Raw genomic sequence first — 16,503 nt, 5'->3', positions numbered from 1 at the left:
GATGCAAATTGACACCATGTTTACATTGGCTGCTTGTGAGGACTTAAAATGGCCTCCTTCCCTTCTCACACACACACACACACACACACACACACACACAGCTCGGTAAATATTCAGCTAATGCTCTGTGGAAGTGAGGATTCAAAAGCCACCGGATGAGATGTTTTTAGAAGCACAGTGCTCTTTCATGTACCAACATGGATCCATGGTGAGGGTGTTGTACAGTGACTTGTGACAGCAAAATGTTGATTTTTTTTATTATTTATTATTTCTTTCATTTCCTTTTCTTCTCTGCAGCTCAAATCGAAATAATTCCCTGCAAGATCTGTGGAGACAAATCATCAGGCATCCATTACGGCGTGATAACATGTGAAGGCTGTAAGGTAAGCGTCAAGAGACCGAACTTGTTTGTGTCATGGGAAGTAGTGTGTGTATGTGAGGTACAGGAGAGCCGAGAAGGGGAAAGACAGGGAAAATTGAGGACGTAAAGAAAGTTGCTTGCTAGGAAAAAACGTTTGAAAATGTTGCTGAAGTTTTACGATGATTTGGAGAGGGACTGCGAAGTGTAAACACACAGAACATGATCGTTAAAGTGGTCAAGCACCACAGAGGACATCACAGAAAACCACAATTAGTAGGACAAAGTCATTCCTTTGCCTTGCTCTGCTTTTCCCTCCCAGGGACATGTCTTTTCACATTTTTTTTGCTTCTGCTGCAGCCTGTTCTTCTTGAAATAAAATGATCAAAAGGAGAGTGCTTTGAATTATAGCAGATTGTTGGCTGTTTGCTACAGTGTTGCTTCCATTGAAGCCGCCTTTTGTACTGTTTCAAATGCACCAGCCATTCACAGTGAGGAGAATTTTGTGCTTAGAGTGGATTCTTGTCCCTGTGCTTGTCACCAGGCACATCATTAGCATTCCTCAGCCAGCCTGCACCTTTGCTGTTTGCTCCTGTGTGTGTGTGTGTGTGTGTGTGTGTGTGTGTGTGTGTGTGTGTGTGTGTGTGTGTGTGTGTGTGAGAGAGAGAGAGAGAGGGAAAGAGAGGGAGAGAGAGGTTCCTTTTAGCTGTTCTTCCCAGTGCTCCTCTCCCTCACACAGGAGCTGGAAGGACCAAAACACTAAAGAGTAAACTGCTGAAATCTATCTTTAATGATTGCTAATTAGTCCAAGGCAGAGAGGCCTTTAATGATATGTGCAAGTACAAAAGTTTGGACCATAAATCATAGCATTATTAAAGAGTGCTGCTTGTCACTGGCAGTTATAGCCTGTTTCCATAATGGCTTCCATTATAAAGGAACTTGGCAGCTGTCAGCTGTTTTCTTGTAATTAAACAGCCAATGAGCAGCTAATTAAGACATATGTGTATGGAGCAGTAGAGTGGGGCATGTTAATGATGTGCTGGAATCAATTCATTAAGTCAAAGGATGAGGAATCCAGTCAGTGTACATTCGCAATACTTTAGCACTGCACATGCCAGTGCTGCATTAATCAACACTAATAACCCCACTGAAGAAAGATACCATCCACTGTTATCATTCCTGCCCAAACACACCACCCTCATGCTGTACACACTGGTGAAATACAGTGCTATTTGAATGCCAGATATTAGAGTGTAACAGCCAGGACAGTACCATCACAGTAGTGTTATTACCTAATCTGTTTGGCAGAAGTAAAATGAAAATATCCCCACTGGGAATACAGCAAATCACTGTCAATCAATAATGAATTTTGTTAGCACTAAAAGACATGAATTGATCCTTCAGTCCCAGAACATGATTCCACCCGCAGTGATTAATCCAGTAACTCGAGGTGTTTCTATGGTACGTTTCCTGTGCAGGGCTTCTTCAGGAGGAGTCAGCAGAGCAATGCAGCCTACTCCTGCCCTCGTCAGAAGAACTGCCTGATCGACCGTACCAGCCGCAACCGCTGCCAGCACTGCCGGCTTCAGAAGTGCCTGGCAGTGGGCATGTCACGAGATGGTAAGTGCTTGATGGAGGAGGTGGGCGGCTAGAGCAGGGTTGCATGGTGAGTAGGGAGAGGTGAAGAGCACAGGTTCAAGCCCCTGTGTGGGCACGAGTCTGCTCTGCTGAATTGCCTTTGGACCATTGCTATTGGGATGCTGTTGTCTACTCCGACCTCCCTACGAAAGCCGAGCAAGAGGGGAAAGAAATTATTGATAGTGTATATTTAGGGCTCATTATTTATTACAAAAGCTATCCAGGAATTTGTCCGTTTATATCTAAATTCTTAAAAGAATGAGTGAAGACTGGATAAAATGTTAAATTTTAAAAACTTACCGATAAGCAAGAGGAAGTTTACTGTAAACTATGGTGGTCAGCATCTTCTTGTGGCAGGAAATGCAACTTCTCAGTAAAATGTCCTGCTCCTGGGTACAAATTTGGCAATTTTTCAGAGAAAATCAGTAAAATAGATGTGCCAGATGTATTTCTCCTGAAATAGTAAAAAAAACAACACCATAACTCTATTGCAACAACTAAACACATAGCTGTTTTTCACTAGCCATTAACACCTGTGTGTGTTACTTTCTGTTTATCATTATTGTTATTTGGTTGTTTATTCATTGCCCCATATTGATGTGTTGCTGTATATTGAATCTTGGTGGAGAGACAAAGAAAACACACACACACTCACAGATAATGAGTGCCATTATTCTGAAAGAGACACAACAGACATATCCCAAGAAAATCGTGACATGAACACAAGACGTCAGTCTATGTTCGTTGTCTGCCAATGGAAGGTGAGGGCTTTGTCTGTGAGACTAATTTGTTGCTGTGATAGAAACTCGGTTTGATGAAATAGGAGGTTGTTAGAGGTTGTCATTAGTGCTGCTGCAGCTGAGATGCAGTAATGGGAGCACACAGGTGGGGATGTGTGCTGGAGGGCTCCTGCTGCGCCATGCTGGTCCAGACTGGGCTGAGCTGAGAAGATTATATCAGGACAGAGCATATCTATTATGTTTTTTTTTTTGTTTTCTTGTAAAACACACACAATGCATACAGACAAGTGAAAACCTGAACATAGAACCTGGCACATCTTTATGCACACTACTTTGTATAAATTCAGTTACATGCATACATAATCATTAATGTGAATTAACACATAAGTACATTAGCACTTATGAGTGCCTTTGCATAGGCACACACATTCTTACATGCATACACACCCACACACACACACACACACACACACACACTCACACGCACATACACACACTCTCAGGACAGACGAAGGTGACTCTTGCCTTCACTCAACACACCAGAGCCCATCTGCCCGCACCCTCCTCTGCGTCGCTCTACTCATTTTCCACTGTGCGTAGACAAACACACACACACACTGTGACCGGCTGACATACTGCCAGGCCCCCAGAACTCTGGCCAAGGAGTCTCATTCTCAGCACCACTGTTTAGTCTGGAAACCTTGAAACAGGAGGCAGCAACTTAGCCTGTCTCATGTTTGAGTGACCGGTAAGCTGTTCACTTCTCACTCCTGCCTCTATACTTATGAAGCTGTTCATTTTTGTGATAATCTCTGTCATTACTGATCCCTCCCAAAATTTGGAGATTTGCTTTTTTTTTTTTTACTCAGTGTTATCTAAGTATACTGTACTGTACCTCAGTCTAGTGGAGAATGGAGGATGATGCTAGTTGCAGGTGTCTTTTGGTCTAATAGGAACAAATGACTTTAACATAGATTAGAGGTGTGTTACTGTGTTGTCAGGGAGGGCACAAATTGACAAATGACCACAGAATGTTGTATACAATTTATAGCAAGTAGGGAATTAATGTATAATAATTTTCCTTGTTGTCTAAACAAGTCATTTTGTCTCAGACTCCAATGCCAAGATTTAGTTTTTCTTCAAAGAAGCACAAATTTATCAATTCAGCTTGTTCCCTGAGCAATTCCACTGTTTCAGGCATTTTCTAGACTGGGTAAGCGAGACTGCTATATTAAAATTTTTGAAATAACACTTGGTTCTTATTGAAATAAGTCTATTTGTGTTGGCAGTCCACCCCACTGGTAAGATTATTTTACTTATTGGAGAGTAAAATGTTAAGACTCACCAATATAATTAACAAAATGACTCAGTAAAATTTAAATCACATTTGAAAGGATGTATAATTTCTTAAGCAGTTGAATATCCACCCATTAACTTCATATTATTCTGAGTTATTATCACATATTTCTGGAACTTATTTAACTTATGAAGAGACACCTTCAGGTGCCACATATAGAAAACAAACATAAACTAGCAATTCAGTAAAATTTGTTTGTGATGTTTCACTAGAATCTCACATATCTTTTGTCCTGCTAATCACAGCGGTGAAGTTTGGCCGCATGTCGAAGAAGCAGCGAGACAGCCTGTATGCTGAGGTCCAGAAGCACCGGCTGCAGCAGCAGCAGCGTGACCACCAACAGCAGCCTGGAGAGGCGGAGCCGCTCACACCTAGCTATGGCCTCTCAGCCAATGGCCTCACAGAGCTCCATGACGACCTCAGCGGCTACATGGATGGTCACACCCCTGATGGCAGCAAACCAGACTCGGCAGTCAGCAGCTTCTACCTGGACATCCAGCCATCTCCTGACCAGTCAGGCCTGGACATCAACGGCATCAAGCCGGAGCCCATCTGCGACTTTGCCCCTGGCTCTGGCTTCTTCCCTTACTGCTCCTTCACCAATGGAGACACCTCCCCCACCGTGTCCATGGCTGAACTAGGTAAGGAGCAGGAGAGAGGCAGGGGGAGACAAGAGGAAAGACAGCAAAATGGAGGAGGGGGGAGAACAACTCAACCGTGGGGCAAACGACACAAAGGTTGCTTAAAATAGCAGGAGGTTGGAGACTCATCTCCAACACTCATTAAAAGAGCCTCTTTTTTGTAATTAGTTTCCATTAATTAGGGCCAATCAGGATCCAGCAGGGCAGGTGTCTGGGGAAATCATTTTTTTAGGCTCCCCTGTGCCTAGGAACTCCTTTTAACAGATGTGTTTTCAAAACCATTTAAATTCTTATACTCAATATTTCTCTCAGAGAAAATGTGACCTTTGTTTCAGTGAGTAACGTGGCGCCCCTCCTCCTCTCCATGCATTTGTGTCATAACTAGATTGGCTTTGCCTCAACCTTAAGTTATGAGCTTCCTGCAGGCAGTAAGAGGAAATGTCAACAAGCCTTTTCCCAGTCAAAAAAAAGCCCACGCGTATCCGCCTCTCCTCTTTGAAAGCTCAGTAAATAAATCATCTTTTCCTGTGGCATATTTCATCAGTGAGGTCTTCCCTTTCACACAGCCTTGTGAATAACATTCAGATCTCAACTGTGATCTTCTGGGTTTGTGACGATGGTTGTAATTGCAGAGCACCTGGCCCAGAACATTTCCAAGTCACACATGGAGACATGTCAGTACCTGAGGGAGGAGCTGCAGCAGATGACCTGGCAGGCCTTCCTGCAGGAAGAGGTGGAGAACTACCAGAGCAAGGTAGCTAGACAACAACCACGACCGGGCCTGTTCTGGCCACCACAGCAGTTACAGTAATCGAATCCATTGTTTTAAAGTAGATAACCCATTCTTTGTCCTATCTGTTCTTAGCCCCGGGAAGTCATGTGGCAGCTGTGTGCTATCAAAATAACAGAGGCCATTCAGTATGTGGTGGAGTTCGCCAAGCGCATCGACGGCTTCATGGAGCTGTGTCAGAACGATCAGATAGTGCTGCTGAAAGCAGGTATGACAGCCTGTCAACATGGCCTGCTGCCGTCAAATTCACCACCACCACCACCACCCCCCCTGGCATTGTCACAAGGGCGTAGCTGACCTGACTACACAAAGCCCTCTTCTTCACACGCACAGACAGTGTCACAGAGAAGGGACCCTACCCTGCCTGTTTCCTCTCTCTGTCTCGGTTGCTCTCTATTTTCCCTCCGTTCATTAAATACATAGCAGGGATGGACACAGCATTAGATAAGCAATGTGTTCCTGAGCTCAGATAATACTCATCATGATGGCTGCCATTTCGCTCTCTTTTTACCGGACACCGGCGATGTCTGCTAATTCCAACTGTTCTCATAAAGACTTACTTCCAGAATATTAAATGCAGCTATGGCTCCCTGCACACTGTCACCTATGTTTATGCATAAATATAAATGTTCACACAGATACAAACAAACCACTCATGCAGCAAACAAACACCTCTCCTGGGTCTTTCCTTGACTATTATTTACATTGGCACAGCCAATATGAATAATGAAATAAAGACTGAGATCCCTTGTCAGACATGGCATTCTAAAACAGTTGAATCTCCCTTAGAGGCAGTAATGGCTTCTGTTACATTTTCTTGATCCTCTTATTCACTCCCACTGAGTGGTACAAATTGCAGGATAGAATAAATTTCCTACCTATCTTACTAAATAAAGGTTGAATGAATAAGCACTGTCACTACTGAATGAAGCGCAATTTTTATCTGGCATGTCATTATGGAAGAATAGCCTTCTGTCTATGATATTATTATCTGCAGAGGTGGAGTTTTTTTTTCCTCTGACGGCAGGCTTCTTTATTTCAAAGTGGTTGTGTTATTCATGCTGTAGAAGAATAGCACAAAGCACAATCATGTGTTTTGCATCCCTTACTGATGTGTAACTGTTAGGGAAAAACAAGAAACAAAGCTCAGATTCTGCATCTTGTTCCTGTCTGTCTCCACAGGCTCTTTGGAAGTTGTGTTTGTCAGAATGTGCCGTGCCTTTGACTCGCAAAACAACACAGTTTATTTTGATGGCAAGTATGCCGGACCTGATGTGTTCAAGTCATTAGGTAAGTGGAGTGGGTGTTATGTGTGTGGGTGGGTGTGTGCATGTGTAGGGTATTTCTGAGCAGTGCACGTTTGAATGAGTGTGCATGTGTGTACTTGCATGCTGCTGTGTTTGTGTGTGTTTCTTACAGTGTCTTACTCCTTCCCTTGGTATAATAGCCAAACTTAGAGTCAGCTGTTCTGTTCTACACAATGCTGAAGGCCTGGAAGCAAACACTGAGCACTCATCCCTGCCTCACCTGGCATTGCTGTCTCTGCAACGGTTATTTGTGGTAGAACAGAGATGTTAGTGCGGCTCTGCTGCATATGGCTCCTGTAACTGTGGAATAAATAAAGCCAGACGTAGTGTCTTCAGGGAGAGCGCTATCAAAGCCATCACTGATATACTGATATAAAACATCTCAGGCGAAAGCAAATAGCATTTGTGTTTGTCTGCATTTATGTTTGACTGCCATGACATTAGGAAGACTCTCCACCATGGATTTTCTTGCATTTCCAACTGCTTTTTGACCAAAAAAAGTAAATGTGTCCCATAGTGACAGTGAAATAGCTGAATTGTGTTTCTTGGTGTAAGTTTACCATTCCTTGTAACTCCCTGTTTGCATGTGTTTATGAGTGAGAGTGTGTATCTATCCCAGCTTCGAGATCCCCACTGTCCTGCGTGTTCTGTGCAGAGGGGTTGGCAGCGGGGGGAGGCAGAGTGATGGGCTTCCCGAGCCGCGGTGGCATCCGCCTGTCTCTTTCTATCCACGATAATTGATTTAACTAAAAGCCTCAATAGTGACCTCATTTTGGCTTGCATAACACCACCCAACTGCCAAAAGTGACTCGTCTGGGAGGCAAAACTCAGTAAAAGCATTGCCTGTTCTCCTTAAGACGCTCCCATGTGCTGTCAGCATGCCGCTCTTTTTCATTCCTTCCCCTTCCTCTCCCCTCCCTGTGTGCCTCTCTCCCAATAAAGATCAAGAGTGAATGTTGTTCTTTGGTCTTCCTCATCCTAAGCCCTCTCTCTATGTCCTTTGCTGTGGCAGGCTGTGACGACTTGATCAGCTCCGTCTTCGAGTTTGGGAAAAACTTGTGTTCTATGCACCTGTCTGAGGATGAGATCGCCCTGTTCTCCGCCTTTGTGTTGATGTCTGCTGGTAGGTGTCACTCACAGTGCAAACGAGAAAAAAAGGTAGACACGCATTCACCACGACAAGGAACGCTGCCGCTGTTGCCCTCCTCCACCTTCTCTATCAATTATTATCTTATACATAGTAGCACTGCATCATTACTTTCCACATGAGCCAAGTTGACTGTTAAGGCCCATACGTGTGTTTGTACAGTAACAAAAAGTGGCAATGATTTGCCTTCCAGACCGATCCTGGCTCCAGGAGAAGGTGAAGGTGGAGAAACTCCAGCAGAAAATCCAACTGGCCCTCCAGCACGTCCTGCAGAAGAACCACAGAGAGGATGGTATACTTACAAAGGTACAGTGCGATGCAGTTCAAACTCCATCCATTATCCCTTAAAGTGGCTGTCTGCTAGCATGCCAAACCCTTGTAGCAGTTTAATCTCCCACTGTTTAGAATCTTTATCCACATGCCATCAACCATTTTTAGTGCATTAGATTAAACCAACACAGATTTAAGGGAAAGCATTCATAATGTGACATGAAATGCATTTTTATCGGTAGAGAAGTGGCAATTTATCAGTTGTAGCAGCTCCATAATGTGAAGTGTCAAGTTTTCCTCGCGCCTTAGCACTTGTCTCAATATCTACAAGTCTGTTTGCCCCTGTGTGAGAGGAAATACACTGTAGGGAGGAATGTTTTTCACTACCATTGCTCCATGTCCTTGCCTCCCTGTGAATCTAAACAGCCTGTCTCCTCTCTCTCCACAGTTGATATGCAAAGTGTCGACACTGCGAGCGCTGTGCAGTAGGCATACAGAGAAGCTTACAGCTTTCAAAGCAATATACCCAGACATTGTGCGTGCCCACTTCCCCCCCTTATACAAGGAGCTGTTTGGATCAGACTTTGAGCAGTCCATGCCCGTTGACGGGTAGCAGCCCTGCCAGGTGCTAGTGTGCCCACCGTAGGGGAATGTGGAGGAGGAATCTGAGACACTTTATTGGTGCCCTGCACAAACCAGAGCGGACAGATGGCACGCTGTTCAACTTCTTCTTTTTACGTCAGAGGGGAGGGCGTAGGGAGTTGATTTTCAAGGTTTACTCTATTGAATTTAGTTTTCTTTGGAAGGCTTGTGGGACCCAACACCCCATGGGACATGAAGAGGAGCTAGGGACAAATAATTTCTGTCTGGTTGAACTTGACCCTCTTTTGCGTATTTCTGACACTGAGCACATGATTCACTTCATTACAGTCATTGATTTTCACCAGTATTTATTGCATCGCCATTATTGTGATTTATCTGTGCATCTGACTTGTAATCAGATAAACAAATAATGAGTCACTTTTTGAATAAAAATAGCTGGCGATGTTTTCAATTAGAAGATAAATTCATATCAGTATTCTTTCAGATTTTACTCCCCAAAATAGTTCATATTCAAACCTTTAAACAGTCTTTTTCCACAATCTGCTTCATACACTATATCCCAAACCAAAATAAAATACCTTATAAATGCGCACATTTTGGTCAAGTTCAGCCTTTTTTTTCTCTCTTGTGTTCAGTTGTATCTTTTGGACGCAGTTCCAGGAATGAAAACTCACAGCGACTTTGAGGGAGGGTCTGTTGGCATGGTGATGCAATTGGCACCTCTCTATGGACAATCGTTAAAAAAAAAAAAAAAAGAATTCTGGTAATTCTAAACGCAATGATTTTAGCTGTCAAAGACTCCATCCACCATTGTTGCATAGTGAAATCATGTAAGGCCATCTGCTATTAATCCTTCTCTGGACAGGTGCCCTGGAGAAGCACAGGGCACCAACACAATGAAAAGGGTCCATTCCACCTGTTTTATAATGTACTACAGGGTATATGGTCATAAGTACTTACTATACAGAAAAAAGTAATGTTTATAGAATCTATTTTAAATAACATGTATGATATTAGTAGTTAGACCATTCTTAATTGTTGAATTGATAAGGCACTTTTATTTCCACCTTTCTTTAATTTAAGACTTGTATATTTACCTAGTGATGTGTTGCATGTGCACAAGAAATACAAGTTGAACCATGGTCACAGAGGCTAGTCCTGGGAGCTGCAGATGATACTGGTCTGGAAGTGTTAAGGGCTGTCTGTTAGGGTGGCTGGCGTGGCTGCTAGTTGGTGAACAAAGAGGCATGGGTAAGGAGGCAGGTTAGAGAAGCTCTCTCAGCTAAAACAACTGCCTGCATGACACTTGTCAAAATGTAGCTCTGATATTCCTTTTAGCGAGGATAGCACACATACATTAACAGCCAGCAAACTTTGAAGTGATGTGCGGTCTCATGGCATTCTTTTTGTTTGTTATGAACCAACCTGGATGGAGCAGCAGTTGTTTAAACTGTTTTTAAAATACCAGAATACAGGAAAACGGTATTGCACGGTGAAACATTTGCAATGCACTAACTTTCGTGTTTTTTTCATATACTTTCATCTACATATTTGGTACTAATGTTACTGTGAAAAACCTCACGTATTATGTAAAGAAGGCCTAAAGGAAACAGAAAAAAACAGACTTTATCTATCTTACAAATCAGCCTTGTGGTTGGAATAGGAAGAACACACACAGACTGTAATCCAATTGTTCCATCTAGTGGAAGGTAAAGCTACAACAAGCAAGTTAACAGCCTTGCTGATATGAGGTCTAAGCTAAAAGCACACTCGTGAGCCTCTGTCAAATTTTTTGCTTTATCTGCCTTCTCACCGCAGCCTCAGCCCAGCAACGCCACAACAGGACATAGAAGGAACAGTGAAGGGAAAGTGAATATTCAAAGCCTTGTCTGGTAGTAAAGCTTCTATTTTTGTAACACGTTTTGGTTAACAAACTCATGAAAGAGAGCAAGGGAGAGAAAAAGATGTCAGGTAGCACTTAACTATATTCCCGCAATAATTAGATTAGCTGTTGTTTGTACGATTAGGGGAGAAACATAAAAATGGTAGGACAAGTGCTATTTTCAGAATGCTTTGTTGTTGTGTTTCTTGTTTTGTTGAGTGTGTCTTTCTTGTCAGTGTGATAGTAAAGTGGTAGAAAAAACCCTGGATGTGCCAAACAGTAGTTGTTGCTTCCGCTTTCCAGTCTACTCGTCTATAATGTAGAATGGATTCCTAAGACATTCCAGCAATCTCAGTAGCGGCTTCTAGAAATATCTTTTAAAAAGAGGAAAAAAATGAGAAAAAAATGAAAAAAATGATATCCCTTTAGAAACCCAACAAATCATGATAATACATCTGTCACCAACCGTTACATAGAATCCTGTTGTTTGTCTTTTGTTTTCTGCTTGCACACTATCATTCCTCTGCCGTGCAATTTGTGCAAGGCGTTAATGCCTTGCGCTGTCACCCCTCAGGGAAGAGTTTCTTTTGCGCTTTCTGTTTTGAGAGGACATTTGTTTGTACTCATTAGCTTTAGTTGATGTTTTTGTCAGGGATGTTCCATGAGAAGTGGCTGAAATTAACATATGAATATTCATCACTGAGTGGTTCAGAATTTCACATTATCGATCTCCTGAAGGGGCCTCCGGCCACTCAAAGACCACTGCGCCCCTGCGGTCATCGCATTTGTAAAAACAACAAACCCCCACCACTTTTACAAACCACAATTTTATCAGCACACAGCATATTCTTGTTACACATACACACACAAAACAATCTGTTTTGGTTTCAAATGGTGTCATCAGGGTCTTTAAAAATGATAACCCTCTTTGTTAGAAAAACCAAATATTCTTATGCAATACTAAATCTGTTGTGTTTGGGTTGTAGTAGATATGCTGTACCTAAGTAATAATCTCTGTTATGATCCAATGCTATTTGGATATGCACAAGCCCTCTACGACTAGTAAACCTCAGTCTCCCAGCAAAAGAAACCCAGTCTGGAACACTGCTAGACAATCCAGGTTGAGAGGCCCAGTGGCCCGGCAAGAGCAGCGAAGAGGATGAGGCGCGAACGCTCAGGGAGGTACCAGGTAGACCGAAGAAGCAGCTCTCTTTCCTCTGGACAGTTGCAGAGCATTTGATTAGCTCTTTTGTGAATTTATGAGGTCTTTAAAATCTCTTCAAAGCACTCCATTGATAAGACGAGGTGGCAGAGCACATTGAACATGCAGTAGTACAGCGTTTACTGTTATAATTAAAGAGATGAAGATTTGGCCGATTTCTTGTTATTTGTTTGCACACAAAAAAATTGGTTTCTTCTTAAAAATGATTCCGTTTTCTTAAGCTGTTGTAATATTGCTTGATATATTGGTCACATAAAACAATTCAGTATTTTCTCACATATGATCAGCTAAGGTCTACCACCAAAACCAGTTCTTCTCTCTCATGAAGTGAAATCTGTTTTTCATTGAAGTCTAAATGGTTTAAGTGGCATGTAATGTGTTCTACAAATATAAAACAAGCAATATGCCTTGTGTTACAATTACGGGTCTCTACAGTGCAGTCATCATCCTTTTGAATTGACTTTATCCTTTCAGTGGACTCACACTGATAAGGTTTACTTTCAGTCTAGAACAAAAAGTAATAAAACCCCACTACTCTGTTTTCATCTCCTTATGAACTGGTATGGTTGGCAGGATAGCAGAAAATGGTCATCAAACACATGGATACTTGTGTCTAACTATAAACTGCGCCTTCACACGGGCCTGTAAATTGATGTCCTGTATATTCTTACTTGAGGTATCCCAATTTAAGTAAGGGATCGATGCTAAGTGTGCTATTCAATCAGTGTGTAGTATTCAGTAAAATGTGCTGGTCCTTCTGTCTCTGCTCTGTTGTCTGTTTGTAAAAAAGCAATAGTGTGTGTGCGTGTGTGTATGTGTTTGTTCTCACAGTGTGTGAATAAAATAAACCCCAGACAAGGCTTTAATAATTACAGAGGAACAGGGTTATGTGGACGAAGAGGTTGATTTTATTTTTGACTTTTAAAAAAGAAAAAAAGGGTTTTTGGAAACGCTGAGCTTGATCCATCCATAATAGGTGTAGGTTTTTAAAAAGCATGACATAATGTCTTCAACAATTCATAGGTCTGCAGAAGGCTGTGAGGCAACATTGACCAGCTTCACAGTGAAAACGTGCATTGCTATCGGTTGGGACAGCGCGGCCACAGCCTGGGCTGAAATGAATTCTGGACAGCAAATTGTGAAAATTAGTCTTCTTGGGACCGTAAATTGAGAAGATCAGAGTTATGTCACGCTTAAACGTTGTGCTGGAGTGTCGGTGTGTTACCCAGAATTATGAGTCAGTCGTCACATTTAAACAGAACTCATTTTCCAAAGCACAGCTGATAAGGATTTATGATTAAAAAGACGTTTAAGAATATAGTTTAAAAAAATAAATAAAAAATGAACAGCAACTTTTAGCCATAATCGAATGTCAAGCAATAATATATGTCTGTGTATTATTTTTGATTCTTTTGTGCATAATAGTCTTTAAACATCTGCATGTAAATACACCTCTTATTTATCACTTTTTGGTTTTGGTTTTGGTTTTATTTTGTTGTTTGTTATTTTTATGTTTCATCTGTATATTTGACCAGTTCTGTTCCCAGGTGGAGAACTAAGAACTTGACATGGCCTGTATGCTGTATATCTTATTTTCTCTCTTTCTCTCTCCCTCGTTCTCGGCTGTTTATTCACCATATTTAATGTTATTATTGATCACATGTATAAAGGTAGCTTTGTAATTTCTGTCTGTATAGGTAAGAGGAAAATACTGCTACTAAGGCCTACCCAGTGAAAATATGTTCCTGTTTATCAATTACACCATACTGTACGATAACTCGGTTTCTAGTTTGCTTCCCTCCTTTAGGATTAGTTTGATAGAGATAGGATGTGCTCTGACATTTATTTTGTGTTGCCCTAATGTGTGGTGCTAGGTAAGTTAATTTTGTGAACAAAGTATTGATTCCTACGCCTGGCAGCCCTATTAGTCCATTCATTTCATTGCATATTAATGAATTATTGATATTAGGACTCAATAAATAATAAGGATAATGAAAATGATAGTGGAAAAAATTACCCAGCTGGTACCTGTATCAGTGTGCTAGTTTTGGGTTAAGGCACTTATTTCCTTCTGACTTATAGCAAAGCTAGTATCTGCTAATTAACAAGTTATTTAAGGTTGCTTTTCTGGTTTGTGGAAAAATGATAATCAAACTGAAACAGAAGTATTGTGTTTTTTCTTTGTCTGATTGTAAAAACCACTCACTGAGGCTATAGTTTGTCAGGTGTTAAGATACTAAATATTTACCTCTCTTGTGTCTGCATAATTCTTAACCTGATGCAGGGAAGTGGTGCTTGGATTTTATTAAACAGAGCCTCGGTATGCTTTTGTTATTCCCCCATTTTAGACTATCCTGAAAGTGGTTTCTTCAGACCAGTGGCATAAACCCTTTGCACCACATGAAGTGTTACAAATGTACATGAAAGAATTGCCATTTGAGGACAAAGTTGACCTTTTCTTTCCACTCTGTAGCAAATATAAGTGAGAACATGCTTGCAATAATACACAACGTATCACACTGAGTGCCTCTCGGTGTAACAAGATGCATACATGGTTTTGATTGTCTTTTTTTGTGGTTTTCCAGACGTGTACTGAAGTGACAATGTATTTTGTACATGAGGATGAACTCTCACATGCTTCAAATGTTTTTCAGATTCTTTCTTTATGTGATGTTAATCCTTTCCACTTGGGTTGATGCGCTATGTTAAAGGAATTCAATGTATAGATGGTCTGTTCAGAGTGTACATGTCACCCCTCACCTTATTTGACAAACATAACTATGAAGTTTGTTTCATGTTGATCTTGACTGGTCAAATAAATGCTCAACGATAATATTACAGAAAAGTTCACCTGCACATTGGGTTTTTTGTTTGTTTGTTTGGAATAGGCAAAAACTTACAGGCAATCCACATTTCTTCACCTTCTGTTTGTTTTATATTTTTTTCTATTTCACCAAGAACAGTAGATTTACTAATTCATTGTATATGAAGTATTTGTATGTGTTTGTTAAAGAGGCATACAACACATCTGGATTTCTTTCGTGTTCTGTGTTCAATGTACGCTTAGTCAGTTGGGGTAACTTAACATGAAGGGTGGGCAGAGCACGGGTGGATTTTCTTTCCATGCAAAAGCAGTACAAATGATGGGCAAGCCGAAACTATTGTGTGGTTGTCACAAATTTCTAAGTCACACGTTTGCTACTGATGTTAAAATGGGGGGACAGATGATCATGTACCTTTTTATCCAGCTCTTTTGAACTCTCTTTAGCAGGTAGTCTATTCACAAACGTAGTTTTGCTCCTTCTTGTCTGATTCTTAAATATGAAAATAAGTATTTTGATTCATTTTGTAAATACAGCTGTAAAGAAAAATAAGAAATTTAATGTTGTCTTTTAAATACTTTTCATTCTAATATGAATGTTGTTATATTGTACTTAGAAACTGTACCTTTAATATTACCTTTATTAAAAGTGCATTGGACACATCGATTTTAGATGTGCTTTATGTGCTGTTATCCCATAATAAAATTTACCGCTTGTAATGGGCTTTTATTTCCTGACTCTTTATCTGTCTCTGTTGTGTGCTCTCTCCCTAGCTCACTCTCTCTTAACAGAATTAATCAAATTGCATATTTGTTATTTATCAATATCAGTCTCAGTCTAACTGCACTAAATAGTTTTCAATATTTAATCAGGGGTGGTAGCCTCACTCCACTGGAAACTATTCTCCAACTTCTATGAACAAATAATGTAATTTGATTAGTTATGTAGTTATATAATACTTACATCTAAATCTGCAACTGGCAATGAAGAGTTTTGTTGTGACAATTTTTAACTACACACTGAGAAAGATTTTCAGTCCAAGACATTTCAATCTAAGACATATAACTGTTCATATGCACATGCAATATGAGAACTGAATTGTAGTGGTCATGATGACATTTGGATGAGATTTAAATTCAGATAATTATTTGATAAGATCAAAATCAAAACAGAACAGCAGTCAATCTAACAATTTATAGCACTCACAAACTTGGCAATTCTTTGTAACAGGTTGCAGTTCTGTAGTTTCTAAGCTTTAGGGGGAAAATGTCTATTATTTTAACGAATGACTCAATTTCCCTGCAAGGAAGATTAATGTTTCATCTCATATTCCAATGTGCATTACATTGGCCACTGTGGTGTTATGAACTGCAACGTGATAAAGTTGAATTTGTGTGAATATTGAATTATTTTCCATATGTACCCATCAATGTAAACTCCCTAAAATATTTACAACAGTGTCATCATTTTATCATTAGACTGATGCAAAATATAAAGCATTAAGTTTAATACAGTATTTTCCAGTCCTCCCTAGTGCTGGAAAACACTATTGTGGCCTGCAGAGTCAGATGGTGTCGGTGGGAAAACAATCTTATTAACTTCTCTTTTAGATGGGCTGGAGGACGGGTATTGAACACCAGAGTCAAGCTGCAAAGATATATTTTCTTGTTTCATGGACCTATTACACACACAGCGAACAGGCAGATCGACTATGGTGAATGTCCGG

At 40.8% G+C, this 16,503-nt stretch overlaps 1 protein-coding gene across 3 annotated transcripts in view; it reads left to right on the top strand.

Moving 5' to 3' along the window:
- roraa (RAR-related orphan receptor A, paralog a) overlaps positions 1-12,105 on the top strand; it is a 180,201-nt gene extending 168,096 nt beyond the window's left edge. For all 3 annotated transcript variants that reach the window (XM_046037029.1, XM_046037028.1, XM_046037030.1), the window contains 8 exons: positions 1,837-1,978; positions 4,339-4,734; positions 5,367-5,488; positions 5,600-5,732; positions 6,707-6,814; positions 7,844-7,954; positions 8,172-8,284; positions 8,697-12,105. In XM_046037029.1, coding sequence (XP_045892985.1) covers positions 1,837-1,978; positions 4,339-4,734; positions 5,367-5,488; positions 5,600-5,732; positions 6,707-6,814; positions 7,844-7,954; positions 8,172-8,284; positions 8,697-8,861 — 1,290 coding nt within the window. In that variant the 3' untranslated portion in view covers positions 8,862-12,105. The remainder of the gene's footprint in view (positions 1-1,836; positions 1,979-4,338; positions 4,735-5,366; positions 5,489-5,599; positions 5,733-6,706; positions 6,815-7,843; positions 7,955-8,171; positions 8,285-8,696) is intronic.
- The last annotated feature ends 4,398 nt before the right edge of the window (positions 12,106-16,503 follow it).

This window comes from Micropterus dolomieu, linkage group LG22, assembly GCF_021292245.1.
Source record: "Micropterus dolomieu isolate WLL.071019.BEF.003 ecotype Adirondacks linkage group LG22, ASM2129224v1, whole genome shotgun sequence".
Classification (NCBI taxonomy): domain Eukaryota; kingdom Metazoa; phylum Chordata; class Actinopteri; order Centrarchiformes; family Centrarchidae; genus Micropterus; species Micropterus dolomieu.
Note: the sequence above shows the minus strand (reverse complement) of the source record. Positions and strands in the feature narration are given on the sequence as shown.